Genomic DNA, 16,628 nt, shown 5'->3' with positions numbered 1-16,628 from the left:
GTAGCCCCAGAACATAGAATTCTTCTAATTTCTGCTTGTGTGGGAAATTTCCTCCCTGATATTACAAAAATAGGGACACCTGGATGGCTCAGTCGGTTAAGTGTCTAACTTTGTCTCATGTCATGATCTCACCTTCTGTGGGTTTGAGCCCCCCGTTGGGCTCTGTGCTGACAGCTCAGAGTCTGGAGCCTGCGTCAGATTCTGTGTGTGTCTCTCTCTCCCTAGCTTGCTCTCTCTTTCCCTCTCTCAAAAATAAATGAATAAACATTAAAAAAAAACGTTAAAAATAACCCCGACAAGTACACAATAGTGTGGTAGGTTGGACAGGGCAACCGCTAAACAAAATAATGGGGGCAGCCACCTGGATCTTTGAATAGCTCACAAGAAAGCCAACAAAAAGAAAAGAACTAAAAACAACAATTATTGCCTCACAACTTGAATCTTTGGAAAGGCGAATATGTGATGGAGAAGACTCCAAGCCCACTCCAATGGGACCCTATTTGTCTCCACACAACTGCAGATACTGCAAATAAACCAGGACAATGGAGGAGAAATTGTCCTGCACTTAAGAAAAAGGGGAGTCTCAGAAACAATTTCCCCTAACCCTTTAACCCTGAAAAATTCATTTTTCTCCTGAGAGCCAATTCCCCCTTTAGCTTTTTTAATGTTTATTTATTTATTTTTGAGAGAAAGAGAGAGCATAAGTAGGGCAGGGGCAGAGAGAGAGGGAGAGAGAGAATACCAAGCAGGCTCCATTCTGTCAGCGTAGAGCCAGAACTGGGGCTAGAAAACATGAACAGTGAGATCATGACTTGAGCTGAAATAAAGAGTTGGCAACTTAACCACTGAGCCACCCAGGCGCCCCAACAATTTCGCCTTTAGTGACAGGTCAGCCAGTACTCAGTCACCCCCAGGACCTACCAGAAAACTCCAAACAGAGGCTCAGGCTAGATTTCTTGATTGATGTTGGTGTGACTTTCTCTCCCATCTGCTCAGAGGATTGATTTCTACCTGTCACCTCTGACTCTGTTCAGGCTCTTGGAGTCTCGGGGCGACCCATTTTACTGCCTGAGTCCCAGCCCTGGCCAGCCCAGCCCAGCTCAGTATCTTCAGGCCCTGTTCACATTCCCAGGCCTTGCTGCTTCCCAGATGTTCACTGGCAAACTTTCCTGGTAAACATTTGTTATCTACATTTAATGCCAACATAAGTTGCAATAAGAAAAGACATTTTTGTTTCCTCACCTTCAGGTCAAGCTCCAAGTGTCCTGCTGTCTTTACTGCAGGTTCATCCTGAGATAAATTCCTCTGAAGAGGATGGATGTTTAAAAGATGCCCGAGTCAGTCTTTGGGCTACACACACGGTTGAAGTTGTTAGGAAGTGGGAGCCTGGGTGCATTTCTCAGGAGAGGGACCCACCCTTGCCCTCGTGGCCCAGCACCCTCCCTCTAGAGACTCGGAGCAAGTGATACCCCTGTAATAGAGTCTCTCTTGAACCACAGCATCCTTGTCTTTACCACCCGACCCTGTATCTCCCCAATCTTGCCCATAAAGAAAGAAGGCAAATGTGACTCAGAGGGAAACCAAATCCATCAGTTTGCACAGGATTTAGAAGCCATAATCTCTTTCATAATTTCTCGGCATCCTGTGCCCTGCAATCCAGCTGATAATTTTCATCATTCCTGCTGATGCAACCTGGTTTACAGAAATGACCTGTGAACAGCTTCCTTTTCAATTCCTCTGCACCCTGACTCCTGGTTTCTTGTGCCTTCACAGTTAAAAGGAGACCATTCACCTGGCCTTGCATACCCCAAGGATATTTGGTGTATGCAATATTTTCCCAAGTCCTTAAAGTCCAGCTAGACACTGTAACTTCTACCCAAGGCTCCCTGCTGGTACCCTTTACTCTATAAACAAAGCAAGCTGGGAGCTTTTATGGACTCCCTCATTCTCTTAGGGGCATTAGCTGAACAAGGCAGACAGCTTATACAGCTCTACATCTAGACTCCAAGAGATGTAAACAACGGTTTTCTATTTAGGATGACGTGACCTGTTTAGGACATGCCTCAGGGCATTCAAAATCTCACTCCAAATATTCTTGAATCAATTATGTCCATCCCTCTCCCCAAAATGAATACACAGTTACATAAATCTTAAGGGGCAGCTGGCTACTGCCTCCAAAGGGTCCCTAGTTTGCAATGTTTGATAAACCTTTGTATGCTCTTCTCTCAGATATCAATGGACTTTAGAGGCATTAACCTCCTTTGAAGCCTTAAAACTGGCTCTGTCCACACCCCACCTCTTAGCTTACCTAACTTTGACAAGCCCTTTCATTTATACTAATGAAAGGCATGGTGTTGCTGCATGCTTTCTGGGACAGCCTTTTGCCAATTAGATACAGCCAGGAGCACATTTCTCATGCCCATCAGATGCTGTGGCATCAGGTATGTCCCCATGCTTTCCTGCGGTGGCCACAGCTGCCGCCTGATGGACAAAGCCAGCACTCTGACATTAAGCTCCCCTATTCACCTGTGTGTCCCCACGTGGTGCCTGCTGTCTTACAAGTTCATAAATCATAGCACCTCTCTACAACATGACAGACCCGTTACAAACAAGCGCTTTCAACTAACCCTCTGTCATCTTATTTCCGTTGCTAAAAGGCTTATAATTGCTGACATATTACAACTATTCACCCTCCTTCTAAAACCATCATTGTTCACTGTTCAGCACATACTAAGACAGCTGATGTTGCATCTTTAGAAAATGATAGGGTTGGCAGAGCTGTAAGTATGCACCCCAAACAGGCCCCCTTGTTCATTCTCCACCCAGCTGTGAACCCTGCCTTTATCCCTGACAGTATTTATTACCCGGCAAATGCCCCACAGTCTACAAAGGACAGTCAGATACAAAAAGGTGTCAAACAACTATCAGATGGATTATACAGTGGGCCAAATGGACTTCCTAGAGCACCCTTTCTTTTGACCCTGTGGCTTACACTTACCACCCACCAAATTGGACACAAAGATAATGAAGGACCAAAAAGACAGTTGGATTTGCCCAGGCATCCACAACATTCCTGACCACATGCTTTCCCAGTGAATGATTTGTAAACCCCGGGAAATCTCTGGAAGAAATCAGCACACCCCAGGAAGGCTTCCTAGGCCCACCTGCCCTCTGTGGTTGTATAGACAGATTTGATAGATTTGCCCCAAGCCCTGTGCTATTCTCACTGTTTGGTCACTGTCTGCATGCTCAGCAGATGGGCTGATGCTCTCTGACTAGATGTGGCACTGCCACAGCAGGCAATAAAGAAACTAACACCTCCATTTCTCCTTATGGAGAAATGCCATTCCTTATGGTTTGAATCAGACAAGAAATTCTTTTTACAGAAGGTATAATCCACCTGCTTGCAAAATCTCTGGGATACACATTAAAATTTCATACCATATATTATCTTCAATTACCAGGGCAAATGGAACATTAAAATCTAGACATAAGATGGATTGTAAGATAAATATCAAGAAATTAACCATGAAAGACCAAACACTTTGCTCCTGAACCTTATTAGGATCCAGAATACTCCAAACACGGGACACGGACTGACCCCTTTTGAAATAGTGTTTGGTTGTCAAAGCCTATTGGCATCTCTAAATCTTCCATCCGTGGCTGGACAATGTGATGCTATGACTACTCGAGATGAGGACTCTCTAGTACACCTGAAGCACCTTGCCAACAGAGAAAAGAGGCATGGCCTCCACCAACTGGTGAGGCTGGCCACAGCTGTCCACCAGAAGACCAGGTGGACCTCAAGATCTTTGGAAGAAGACGTGTGCAGTCACCTCACTGGGAAGGACCTTATGAAGTGCTGCTCAACAGCTATACCACCATCTGAACAGAACAAAAACCCTCCTGAATTCTTGGAAGCCATGTCAAAATCAATTTTATTTCAGAATGAGTTTTAATATCAGAAGTACACTGATGCAACATTAGAACTTAGGATTTCTCTGTTAAAGAGGAAAAAACATTTTCTTAAGAGTGTTAGTTTGGGGCACCTGGGTGGCTCAGTTAAGCATATGACTTTGGCTCAGGTCACGATCTCATAGTTCGTGGGTTTGGGCCCCACGTCGGGTTCTGTGCTGACAGCTTAGAGCCTGGAGCCTGCCTCACATTCTGTGTCTCCCTCTCTGCCCCTCCCCTGCTCATGCTCGGTGTGTCTCTCCCTCTCTCTCAAAAATAAATAAACATTAAAAAAATGTTTTAAAAAGAGTCTCAGTTTGCTTATTACAAAAAATTATAAACAAAGTTTTTTCTTCTCTTTAATGGCCAATGGCCTAAAAATACAAATTTTCTATGCTTTATCTTTATCAGATTATTCAAGAAAACTGAGTCTTAATATTAAAAGAGCTAAAGTTTGTTCACTATTGTATAACCTGCAGCATTTGCCTTTAAAATCTTTTATTCTTGACCCTCCTCTCTCCAGGTGTCATCATGAGAGTGACATCTTCTTTACACTCTGCATGGCAATCATTGATATGCATCCGCATGATGCCCAGGGAAGACAAGGTGACCCAGAAGTCCAAGTACTTCCTTAAGATCATCCATCTTTTGGACGATCATCTTTCATTGTGGGAGCAGACAACGTGGGTTCCAGGAAGACGCAGTAGGCCCGCATGTGTTTGCATGGGAACGCTGTGCTGCTGCTGTGGCATGATCCCCATGATGTATGAGATCATCTGAGGGCATCTGGAGAACAACCAGCTCTGGAGAAACCATTGCCTCATATCTGGGTGAATGTGGGCTTTGTGCTCACCAAGGAGGACCTCACTGAGATCAGGGACATGGTTCTGGCTAAGGTGCCAGCTGCCGCCCGTGGTGGTGCCATAGCCCCATGTGAAGTCACTAGCCCAGAACACTTGTCTGGGGCCGAAGAAGACCTTCTTCTCCCAGGCTTTAGGCATCACCACTAAAATGTCCAGGGGCACCACTGAAATACTGAGTGATGTGCAGCTGATTAAGACTGGAGACAAAGCAGGGGCCAGCGAGGCCACACAGCTGAATGTGCTGAGAAACTCCCCCTTCTCCTTTGGGATGATCACCAGCAGGTGTTTGACAATCGCAGCATCTACAACCGTGAAGTGCTTGACATCATAGAGGAAACTACATTCTCACTTCCTGGAGGGCGTCTGTAGTGTTGCCAGTGTCTGTCTGCCGATAGGTCACCTGATTGTTGCCTCACTGCCCCATCCTATCATCAATGGACACAAGCAGGTTCCGGCTTTGTCTGCATGGACTGGTTACCGCTTCCTACTTGCTGAAGCCATCACCACCACTGCTGTACCTGCTGCTGCCCTCAGCCCTGGCCAAAGTTGAAGCAAAGAAAGAGTCAGATGAGTTGCATGAGGATATGGGACTTGTCTCTTGATTAATTACCAAAAAGCAACCAATTCAGCCCATTTTATTTGTGGAACAAGGGAATAAAGGCTCACTTCTCTTCAAAAAGGAATCTTTTATTGTCACTTGGGTTGAATAGTTAAATATTGTTGCATAATGATCTGTGATCCTATTTAATCAAATGTTCAAATATTTTGATTTTTTGTAACACACACTTTCCAAAATCAAATTCTAAAATGAAGTATTTTGACCACAATGCAATTAAAGTATTCCAGAGGATCCATGGAACGTTTTCAAGAGATTTGGTCTTTTTATAAAAGCAAGATACTACACAAATTAGGCTTATTTCTTATGTTAAAGTACATAGGAAGCAATGTCAAATAAGGGATACTAACACCCTTAGATTACATTTATGTAGAAATATGTTAATAAAGTAAGTGTTTTAGAAATCATATGCAACTCTTAGAATCCTGATATGTCCTGAGATGTTACTGTCGTGTGTCAGAGAAATAACCAATTTCCTTGTCAACAGCCTTGTCATGATCTCTCATCAGATCTTTAACCTTGGACATTTTAAGTCTTTTATCATTTATAGACAGTTAGACTTTTACTCAGATGCTTTTATGAAAGCTTCTGCAAATGTGTTTCACCTGCAATGAGACCAATGGAAGGAACTCTTGCGTACAGATTTCTGATAACCTCAAGATCATGAAGCTGACCTGGGTAAGAATTTCCAGAATGAATGGAAGATCTGGATTCAAGCAGAAGAAGAATTAATAACATGAGACTGGATGAACAGAGGATGATTATCATTTTTATATATATTTTTGAAGCATTTCTGATCTTTAAATGTTTTTGTCCAGTATTAAAAAAACTGTTTTAAGCTATAACTTGAAAAAAGCAGCCGTTTGATAAAACATGCCTTTGTGAACAGACTGGGACACTTATCTTTTTCTCCCTACCTGATCTGTCCAGAATTCAAAAACTTTCAGTAAGTATTCTCATATGTTCTTGACAATATGTTAATTTGCATAAGTTGAATAAGGATCTGCTCTCCTTGTAACAGGACACATTTGGAAACTCTGGTTACATCACCGAGGCTTTGACAGAAATGTCATATTCAAGCAGGGACTTGCACAGACACAGATATGACCAGACTGCTTGAAGGAACTCAGGCAGACTTTATGGAGCCAATAAAGCCCATTGGAAAAACAGCCTGATACTTATATCTGGGTCCTTAAGCAAGGCAGTCAGTTTTTATACATTGTGACAAGGAGACAACAAATTCATGATGAATTAACAGGATGAAGAAAACAGATGTTTGGGACTGTTAATTAGTAAGGAATCCTAAGAAACTTTTTCTCATAAGCTATGATTTACAGCAGTTTCATCATCAGGCCAAGTTAAAAAAAAAGCAACTATTACACTTTGCAAACAAATTGGTCTTAATTTGGCTGTCCTTGGTAAAAATGAGGGTGATTATAGAAAGAAACATTATGTTTCAATAACACACCATTGTGGATATTACAGTCTAATGGAGTTCACTATGAACTGGACGAGATCCTAGTTTCTTCTAGTTTCCTCTGAAGCCTGGCCACAATCTCCAAACTAATGTTTTCCACTTTTTTTCTATCCTTTTGACTTGGAATCACTGGATACCCAAAACTCCCCTTTTCCTGAAGCCCTGCAAATTGAATATGAACAACTTGATGTAACCTTCTGAGAAATCACCGCAATAGCTCATATGTAGACAATCTTCATGCCTGTTCCTCTATGAGCCTCTCAGAAAGTCTGTCAGCCTGCCACTGACTACCTACCCCTCCTGCCTAAAGATGCTTTAAGCCCAGCATCTAGAGATTCTTTCAACTGGCTGTCCTTGGAACTCAGAAACTGGTTTATAACTGGATCCTTTTATTAATAAACATTATCTTTCTTGTACTGCCATAGAATTTCTTCTTATTTATTACCTGATTGTTTGAAGCAGAGGCCTCCCTCTAGGAAGATACCTGCATTGCCTCTTCCTGAAATGAATTTGACTGAACTGACTCATTGTCAGAACAAAGAGACTGGATTAAGGAGATAAAACTATCAGCTCAACTTTGAATCTGTGAATCTTCCAAGAAAGTTGCAGAGGAAGGAACCACCTAAAAATGTGGACCAAAAATCTGGGCTTTCTTGGCTGAGTGACAGAACCAAGCTTTCTAGCTGCCAGAGCCAAATCAGAAGACTCTGAAATCAGCTATTTTGAAACGTGTGCTGCTCTCAAAGACTGACAGGACCACAAGAAAAATGGAGATGTATGAACATTAACACTATCAATTAACACTCCAGACTTTGAAAAGTACAGGTTTCAACCTCACCTTGTCTATAAACCACATTGTTTTTTTTTTTCTTTTTGAAAGACTGAGAGAGGGCCCAAGTGAATGAAGGGCAGAGATGGACAGAGAATGAGAGAGGGAGAGAGAGAGACAGGAGGCTAACTTGAGAGGGGCTCGAACTCACCTGATATGTGACTCAGGCTCATCAACTGTGAGGTCATGACCTGAGCTGAAGTCAGATGCTTAAGGACTGAGCCACCCAGGTACCCCTGCTCCTTTATTTCATGTGGTAACAAAGCATATAAAGGGCTCCCACCAAAATGATCAGAATCATATTGACTTGGATACCTGGCTCTTCTGTCACTGTGCTTGGTGACATCATTTGTTCAGAAAATTGTGCCACACAACATGCCTGTTGAAGAATCATAGAAAATCGGATGATACATCAGAATTCCAGGTTCTTTTCAGCATTAAAGATCTTATTCCCAAATTTCTGAGATGGTGAATTAGAAAAAGCAATCCTAAATCTGTCTATGATAGTGGAACAAAGAGGGTTCAATACCACTATGCATGCTTTGAAAACACTCCAGTCAGAAGGTAACAGCTTAGCCTCTGGAGGTCTCCAAAGTCATCATGTTCTAGATACCGTGACTGCTTAGCAGGGGGTGCTCGTGCAATCATCAGTGGAAAATATTGCTTTTATCTAAACCAAATGAAGCATATAATGTCTACTCAAATCTTCCTTTAAAAAGGAATTAATATTTCCCATCAGATAAATGAAACACATTTATTTGAGCAGATCTATTTCCAGGATTGTGGGACTCGTTTCATGAGGTGTGGAGAAACGTGTTCTCTTCTGTTTATTCATCCTTTGCTTTTTTTTCCCCAAATGTTTTGAGTATAAATGACACACGATGTTACTGTAGTTTCAGGTGTACAACATAGTAACTTGCCAACTGTATACATTATGCTGTGCTCACCACAAGTGTATCTACCCCCACCCTTTACATTGCTATTACAATACCGTGTACTATATTCCCTTTGCTGTGCCCTTGATTCCTGTGACTGATTCATTCCATACCTGGAAGCCTATAACCCCCACCCTCGTTCACCCATTCATTCATCCTCCAGGGGATCTATGCTTTTCTTATTCTTTGTAGATTTGTTACCACTCATGTATGAACTGGATTTCTGTCTCCACAGTCACCTGCTCAGATAGTTAGTAGGTAAACTTCCAGGGGAGTTTCAGAGGAAGAAATTGTGGGGGCCCAGGGATGTCACCCCAGAAGGTACCACATGGCATATTGACTATCTTGAGTTGAAGCTATTTGAGACACAGATGCTGCAAGGACACCCAGGCTGTCATATGTCTCCCCTGAAAGCAGAAAATGAGCATTCCCATATGAAAGGTCCCCTCCCTGTACTACGAGGTAAAGAGACATCCTTATCAGCAGAGAGGGGCTTCAAAGTTGAGAAAGTTATAGAAACAAACCTTGTTACTTTTTCACTCATATACAAACTCAGCCCAGATGCCACTTGGAATTCCTACAATTTAAAGCTCCCACACACCTCTTTTTCCTGTCAATTCCTCACAAATTATTGTCATTGTCTAAAATGTATAAAAACTGCCAAAAAAACACCTACCTGCCTTTGCCATTCTGGGGGGGCTCAAATTCATTACTGGGCTTCCCTAGTTGTGTAATAAAACTTTGAGTGATTTTTTTCTACTGTTTACCTGTCTTATGTCAATTAAATTCTTAAACCAGTTTGAAGAATTATGGGGGAAATGAGGACATTTTATCCTCCCTCCAAAACCATTTAATTTTTTACTGTAAAGAAGTTTTTGTATTAAAAACCAAATCATACCTCAACATATGCAAGTAAATTTTATTTTAAAAGGTAAAAATTTTATGAATGTTTTAAAACATGAGCCTTCAGGGGGGGCTGGGTATCTGAGTTGGTTGAGCATCCGACTTTGACTCAGGTCATGGTCTCTTGGTTTGTGGGTTCGAGCCCTACATTGGGCTCTGTGCTGACAGCTCAGAGCCTGGAGCCTGCTTCGGATTCAGTGTCACCCTCTCTCTCTGCCCCTCCCCTGCTCGCACTCTGTATGCCTCTCTCTCTCTCTCTTTCAAAAATAAATGAAAAAATTAAAACATGAACATTCAAAAGTTATTAAGCAAGTTAATCACACACCACTGATTAGAGCAGGGATTAAAAAAGTAGTTTCGTCACCAATGAACAGTCACAGAATCCAACCACAACTTGGATCTTCAGTGATTCAAGTGTTTTATCCCCCACAATAAGATGTGATCAACTCTACAATAAAATCCATTTCCTGGATATTCTGTTGCCAGTCAAGGCCTTCTTCATCACCATCGTCTCACACAATAGGAAAGCTGGCCTTGGTGGTGATTCCACAGTGGTTGTCCCGGTCTTTGGCCATTTTTATGTAGCCATCCATGCCCCAGTCAGTGCCCCAGCTGAAAGAAGAGAGAGTTTTCCAAATACTACAAACAATCAAAAACATGTATCTTTTTGAACAAGAACATCTGATACTGAGCAGTGCACCAGAGACCAGGACAGATTCAGGAAGAACCAGGAGAGACTGTTCTTGTTCATGGTTGAGTTCTAACCCAGCACAGAATTCTATCCCCAGACCTTTCACAAAACTGCAACGTGAGCAGGAAAAGGAAAATTTTGGCACCCAAATGTGTTATAGAAATTTTTTAAAATTACAATTTAGAAATACAGTGGTACCAGTGTGCCTGGGTGCCTCAGTCGGTTGAGTGTCCGACTTTGGCTCAGGTCATGATCTCACAGTCTGTGAGTTCAAGCCCCATGTCGGGCTCTGTGCTGACAGCTCAGAGCCTGGAGCCTGCTTCAGATTCTGTGTCTCCCTCTCTCTGCCCCTCCCTTACTCGTGCTCTGTCTCTCTCTGTCCCAAAAATAGATAAAAACATTTTAAAAAATTAAAAAAAATACAGTGGTACCAAAACTATATTAGGACTCTAGCAGGTGAGGCAATATCTTAACGTTGTCATTATATGACTATGTCTGTGTTCCCCCCTAGATGGGGTAAACACTGCTGGGATTTCAGAAGTGTGCTCAAGGGTTGGGGGACCTGCGTCCAAACACTGGTTCCAAAAAATATTCCCTTTTCAAATTCAAAAGTACGTATTCCTGGATTTTCATACCTGTTCTTGACAAACCAATATTTTTGGTTATCGGATTCTTTTCCTTGAAAGCCATAGCCAACCACCAGAACACCGTGATTCAGGTCTTCACTGCTGCACTTTGGATCGTAATAAATGCCTGGGGAGTAATATTCAATGGTGGGGTGAGGATTCCCACGTGACATGTGATAGTAACCCAGCCTATCAACCACACTAGGGGAGGCATTTCAAAATTCAGTTGTGATATGAATTCAGATGAGATTTAAAAGTCAGATACTTTTGTTTAGCTTGGGGGTGGGGGTGGGGGTGGGATTTAGGCCCTCATCTAACACCAGGAGAAATACTAACAGTCACAATCTCTTTTGAAAATACTACATCTACCCTAGGATGTCAGCCTAGGGAAACAGCAGAGAACATAAAATTGCTTGAGCCAAGGGCCTCTTTCCAGTGTTAACATCAATAGCAAAATTCTTTAAAAGTTTTTAAGGTCTAACAATTAGAAAAAAGTAAAGTAAATTCTACCCATCGAATTATGTAGCCATTTAAATATATTTGTGATATACGTAAACTCATGGGGATTTTGGTCAAGTCATGGCATACAGAAACAGCAGGCATAAATATTATGTGTACGGAATGAACAACTATGTTAAATCCACACACCCAAAAATTCTACACTGAATTCTACATACCAAAGTGTCACTCTTGCTGTTTCTTAGGGTGGTTTTCCAATTTTTCTACCTATATTTCTACATCAACGAATACTTACCTCGTTTATAGAACCGGAAGGTATCCAGGCTTGCATCAATAGTCGCAGAGACGGGCCCCACCTTTCGTAGTATCATCATAAGGATCTTCTCCCGCTGAGGGATTGTGTGAAAGGCAGTGATATTGGCAGCAGAATGCTCAGGCCTGTATTTGCAGGGTCCATCCTTTGAACGGTAAAGGAAAAGAAACTTGATTACTGCCATCCACTTCCTATGGAACATGACTTCAAGACAGGTTGCAGGTGAAAGATTTCCAAGTCAAGTTTGTTGTGAAGCAACCCAGGAGGTGAAAGGGTATTTATTATTTTAAAATTGAAAAACTGGTGTGAGGGGTGCTGGTGGCTCAGTTAGTTAAGTGTCCAACTCTTGATTTCAGCTCAGGTCATGATCTCACAGTCATGGGATCAAGACCCGTGTTGGGCTCTGTACGGAGCATGGAGCCTGCTTGGGATTCTCTCTCTCCCTCTCTCTGTCTCTGTGCCCCTCCCCCTTTCATGTTCTCTCTCTCTCTCTCTCTCCCTTTCTCATTCTCAAAATTAATAAATAAATAAACTTAAAAAAAAAAAGCAAAGCTAATTGGTGTGGATTCAATGAAACACTCGTGGTCTACCTGTCCATAAAAAGTTTTTCACCTTGGAGAAATCTGTACCCTATATAGAAAGGTATGCATATCTCCATGTAACGTAGAAATAAAAACAGCTATGTGGTAACCATCTAAGCAGAGAACTATGCCAGGCAAATACCGTTTAATGACAGTCCTGACAGTCTGCAGATAGTCTACAATTGAAAATGCGAATGTTAAATATGGTGTCTGTTTTCTTCAAAAGCATCTAGCTCTAAGGGCAGAGCTGGAATGGTGACAAGTGAGGAGCTCCACTCACTCTTGCAACATATGGATAGGATTCCTCTGTGTCCAGGCCTCCGTTGTCCTTAACATACTGGAAGGCATTACTCATTAGACCACCATTGCAGCCCTCATTGCCTTGAGGCCAAGAGCAGTCCAGGAGGTTCTGCACACTCAAGGAAACGTGTTTGCCAGTTTTCCGGAACATCTGTACTTCAAGGGCACCAGCTGCACTAAAAGCCCAGCCAGAAGCACACCGACCCTGGAAACAAATTATAAAGGTCTCAATCTACAAAACAATTAACAAAAGTGACAACAGACCATCTATACAAAAACTTTTAAAACATAGCAATGGTGGGGTGCCTGGGTGGCTCAGTTGGTTAAACGTTTGACTTCAGCTCAAGTCATGATCTCAGGGCTTGGGGGTTTAAGCCCTGCATCAGGCTCTGTGCTGACAGCTCGGAGCCTGCTTTGGATTCTGTGTCTCGCTCTCTCTCTGCCCCTCCCCTGCTCATGCTCTCTCTCTCTCTCTTTCTCTCTCTCTCTCTCAAATAAATGAACATTAAAAACAACAATATAGCAACACCATATTGTTCCACAGCAGGAAACCATAGCAGGGGGCCACTTTCTTTTTGGCTTTCCTCTTGGAGAGAGACCTGATAAGTAGTCATCTTTGATACTCACAGGACTTACAGTGGACGTCTGTTTTCTCTCGACAGGTACAGAGGTGCCAGCACAGAAAGGGACTTTAAACACTTCCCCATTCTCACTCTTCTGCGTTTTAAGACCAATCATCATGTGCCTGAATTCTTCATTGGTCTTCAGGGAAAAGAAAGTAGAATGTTTATAAACATGAGATTTTGGGGAGAAAGTACTGAGAGAAAGAACAAAATATTCAGCAAGTCCATGCCATGCTCACCATGTCACCAAAGCCATTCATTGCCATCAAAAAGCGGTGTTTCCCTTGATAGTATTCCTGATTGTGCTGTATAATCATTTTCATATTCTTCTCCCACACGGCTCTTCTGCATTCTTCAACCTAGAGGCAAACATATAACTTATCACCTTTATTTCTATTTAAAACCAACTGACCTGCTCCAAGTAGATGTGCTCACAGAGAGGAGGAGAAGTCACAGCCAGGGATGGCCTGATGCTTCTGCGAGCTGTTCTCCAGCAACCACACAGCAGGACATATGCCCACACTGTGCGCAGTCACGGTGCCCTGCTTACTGCCTTGGTAAGAGCGGCTTCAAGATGCAACTCTGTGTTACAAACTCCCACCAGTACGGACATTCTCTGTGGGTCCTCTGGATAGTTTAGATGTTACCAACCATGCCATATTGCTTCCCATGTGTCTCCTTCCACTGGATCCACTGTTCATCTAAACTTTGATCAAGCTCTATAGTAGCTGAAACTATTCCCAAGCAAAGTGCAGTCAGGAAGGCAAAAGGATGCATGTTTCAAAACCTAGGAAGTGAAAAAAAATGAGAATCTGATTAGACTGATCTGTCTAAAAAAACCATCCTCCTTTCTTCTAGATGTTAGAGCCACTATGGTGGAGTAAAAACATTGAATTTATCCTCCCAAATACTTACACAAGGATGAGTCTAGCCCCACTGGGGATGCTCACCTAATCATGCAGCTGTGCAGAGGCCCTCAGCAGATGTAGCCCCAGGGCTCTCTGATGGTGGGTGGGGGCTCCGAGGCCGCCCACTTAAAGCCCTGGGGTTTGGCCTGATTGGCCTGTCCATCCTGCCAGTATACTGTAATCTTCCCAATCTGCTTTCGTTTCCCAAGCTGATGACTTCTATTCTGATGTTTTCTTGATGATAATTGCTTGTTCTTTACAGAAGAAAAACTTGTTGACCATGGTCTGGGGTCAACTCCCTGTCAAATGGTCCTTAGATGGTTTGACTAAAACAATAGAGCAGTTGCAGTGGTCCAGCTAAGTGTCCAAAAGAAAAAGTTCATGCTTATTCAACAAAGAAAATAATGTTAAACTTCCATTTAGTTGATGCCATTATAAGATATGAAAAAAGTGTGTATTGAAGGCACACTGAGATATATTTAGTGGTGATTTAGTGATCTGTGTCCCTGCATGTCAAATCTGAGGACAGGGAGCTGGGAGGAGCTTGGGACTCCCCTCATTTCATTCTCAGAGGCTACCTATCAAAGATTCAAAGCCACTGGTGGAATGGCACCCGGGTGACCATCATTCCATAGGCAGGGGACAGAAGAACTATTGGGATCTCTAGCCTGTGACCTGAGAACCCCTTTCTTCTGTTTCTCATTCTTTCCTGATTGCCTTTCCACTGGAAGGTTACATGCTTGGGCCTGTCTCAGGGGGAATCCAGGTGTGCTTTCCATTTTCTAGCATCCCCTAAAGTACTCTGTACAGCTCTGGCCCTACTTGGGGAACGTGGGAGCATTCACTGGGTTGCATTGGACTCTGGGAAAATAGGCTTCAGCGACTGGAAGGCTGAGCGATTAACACATCAAAAGGAGAAGAGCCATATGATTATTTGAATAGATGCTTTTTAAAAATAAAAAGAAACATGTTATTTCAAATCAGTGAGAAGAGAATGGTCAATAAATAGCTAATCATCTAGGAAAAATTAGAAGCAGATCCACAAAACGTATTACTGATGGATTCCAGAATTCAACATAAAAAAAACAAAAGTATGAAAGTATTAAAAACATAAAAGAAAATGTATTTATGACTTTACACGGGACCAAAGACACTAAGCACAAAGTGTAAAGAAAAGATAGATGTGATTACGTCAAAATGGGAATTACACCCCACGAACAAAGTTAAAAGACACTCCACAGCACAGGAGAAAAATGTTTGTAACATGTAACACAAAGCGCACATCAAGGAACATACCTATTAAGGAGGAAAAGATAAATCACTTCAAAGAGATAAACTAAGGATATAAGACTACAGTTTGTGAAGAGAAAATACAAATAGTAGATGAAGCCATGGGAGACGGTGAGCCTCCCTGAGATCAGGAAATGAGAAGAACATGGCCCATCCGTTCTCAGCAGATCCACAATAAACAGCCGCGACTGATCCTTTCAGATGTCCTCAGGTGCTGGGACACGGTCCTCTTCTGCCTGCTGGAGAGACAGATCACAGGATGGCCACGGGACGGCAACATGGCAGCTCTGTGGACATTGAGAAGTTTAGATAAGCAGGCCCTCTGACCTGCAGGTCAGCAGGGAAACCTAGATGAGCCTTTCTAAAGTTACATATTGTCTGTAAGAGCAAAAAGATGGGAAGGATCGAAGTGTCCAGCAGTAGGGAGACGGTTGACTGTGGAAAGCTCTTCAGTGGTTTGAGAAAGTTGGGAATTACTTAGAAACCCGCTCCAGCTTTTATGAACATGGAAATAAATCCCTTACCTGGTTTTATACAAAGGCATTCTTCACATCACAATAGAGAAATTGAGGAAGAAATAAATACATTGACTCCATGCTAAGGCCTTTTCCTTCCGCCTAACCTGATGATAACATCATCTTTACTCTCTATTCACAACCATGTAATGAAATCTAACCACCTTCTTTTTCTCTTTCTTTCTTTCTTTCTTCCCTTCTTCTTTCTTTCTTTTTTGCAAAGAATGGGAAGAGGCATGAAAAAGATATACAGGTAAGTAGGAGATGGTCTGTGGGTCTAAGATGGGTCCATGTATCAGTGAGTTCCCCAGAGAAACAGAACAGAGTTTAACCCCTCCACCCCATGTAAACACACACACACACACATACACACACACACACACACACACACACACACACACACACACACACTGTGTCACAGTCTAGATGCAGCATTCCTTCTTCCGCAGAAACCTCAGTTTTGTTCCTAAGACATTCTACTATTCGGTGAGGCTTCAGGGGTTTGGGACACGCTCCCCCAAAGTAAGCGACTGTGGCATACTGGTTGTTTGAGCTGCAGGCACTTAAAAAGCAGCAGGTGCAGGAAGGACTCTCTGACATCCGCTTTCCAGAAGCAGGTCATAAAATTTCCCTGAGAAAGGTGTTCTCCCCTGAGAAAGGATCCAGCAAGAGAGCATCCTGACCAACGGAGGCTGTGAGTCAACACCGAACGCATCTATGAAAACAATTCCTAAATAATCCTGTT

The 16,628-nt window shown here is 42.6% G+C and overlaps 1 protein-coding gene and 1 pseudogene across 2 annotated transcripts; one reads left to right on the top strand and one right to left on the bottom strand.

The window, feature by feature from the left end:
• The first annotated feature begins 4,542 nt into the window (after positions 1–4,542).
• On the top strand, positions 4,543–6,321 carry LOC109251679 (60S acidic ribosomal protein P0-like; annotated as a pseudogene).
• A 3,680-nt stretch (positions 6,322–10,001) lies between these two features.
• Positions 10,002–14,172, bottom strand: LOC109251680 (procathepsin L-like). 2 transcript variants are annotated; one of them, XM_053907849.1, is made up of 8 exons: positions 14,121–14,172; positions 13,822–13,957; positions 13,410–13,529; positions 13,175–13,309; positions 12,528–12,752; positions 11,649–11,811; positions 10,904–11,021; positions 10,002–10,189 (listed from the first exon to the last, which is right to left on the bottom strand). In XM_053907849.1, the coding sequence occupies exons 2-8, from the start codon at positions 13,945–13,947 to the stop codon at positions 10,090–10,092; spliced, it is 987 nt and encodes a 328-aa protein (XP_053763824.1). In that variant the 5' UTR covers positions 13,948–13,957; positions 14,121–14,172; the 3' UTR covers positions 10,002–10,089. The 2 variants fall into 2 exon arrangements, with proteins under 2 accessions (XP_053763824.1, XP_019279022.2); XM_019423477.2 differs by having other exon boundaries at positions 14,086–14,166.
• Positions 14,173–16,628: the final 2,456 nt, after the last annotated feature.

Source organism: Panthera pardus, unplaced genomic scaffold (genome assembly GCF_024362965.1).
Source record: "Panthera pardus isolate Hobbes unplaced genomic scaffold, ASM2436296v1 HiC_scaffold_20, whole genome shotgun sequence".
Classification (NCBI taxonomy): Eukaryota; Metazoa; Chordata; class Mammalia; order Carnivora; family Felidae; genus Panthera; species Panthera pardus.
Note: the sequence above shows the minus strand (reverse complement) of the source record. Positions and strands in the feature narration are given on the sequence as shown.

Bases quoted from the DNA above. Each gene is read 5' to 3' on its own strand.
- LOC109251680 (XM_053907849.1), bottom strand. From the start codon at position 13,947: ATGCATCCTTTTGCCTTCCTGACTGCACTTTGCTTGGGAATAGTTTCA. The intron at 13,530-13,821 runs GTTGGTAACATC...GTTTGCCTCTAG, and splicing joins ATGGGAAGCAATATGGCATG to GTTGAAGAATGCAGAAGAGC. The intron at 11,022-11,648 runs GTAAGTATTCGT...ATTACTCCCCAG, and splicing joins CTTCCGGTTCTATAAACGAG to GCATTTATTACGATCCAAAG.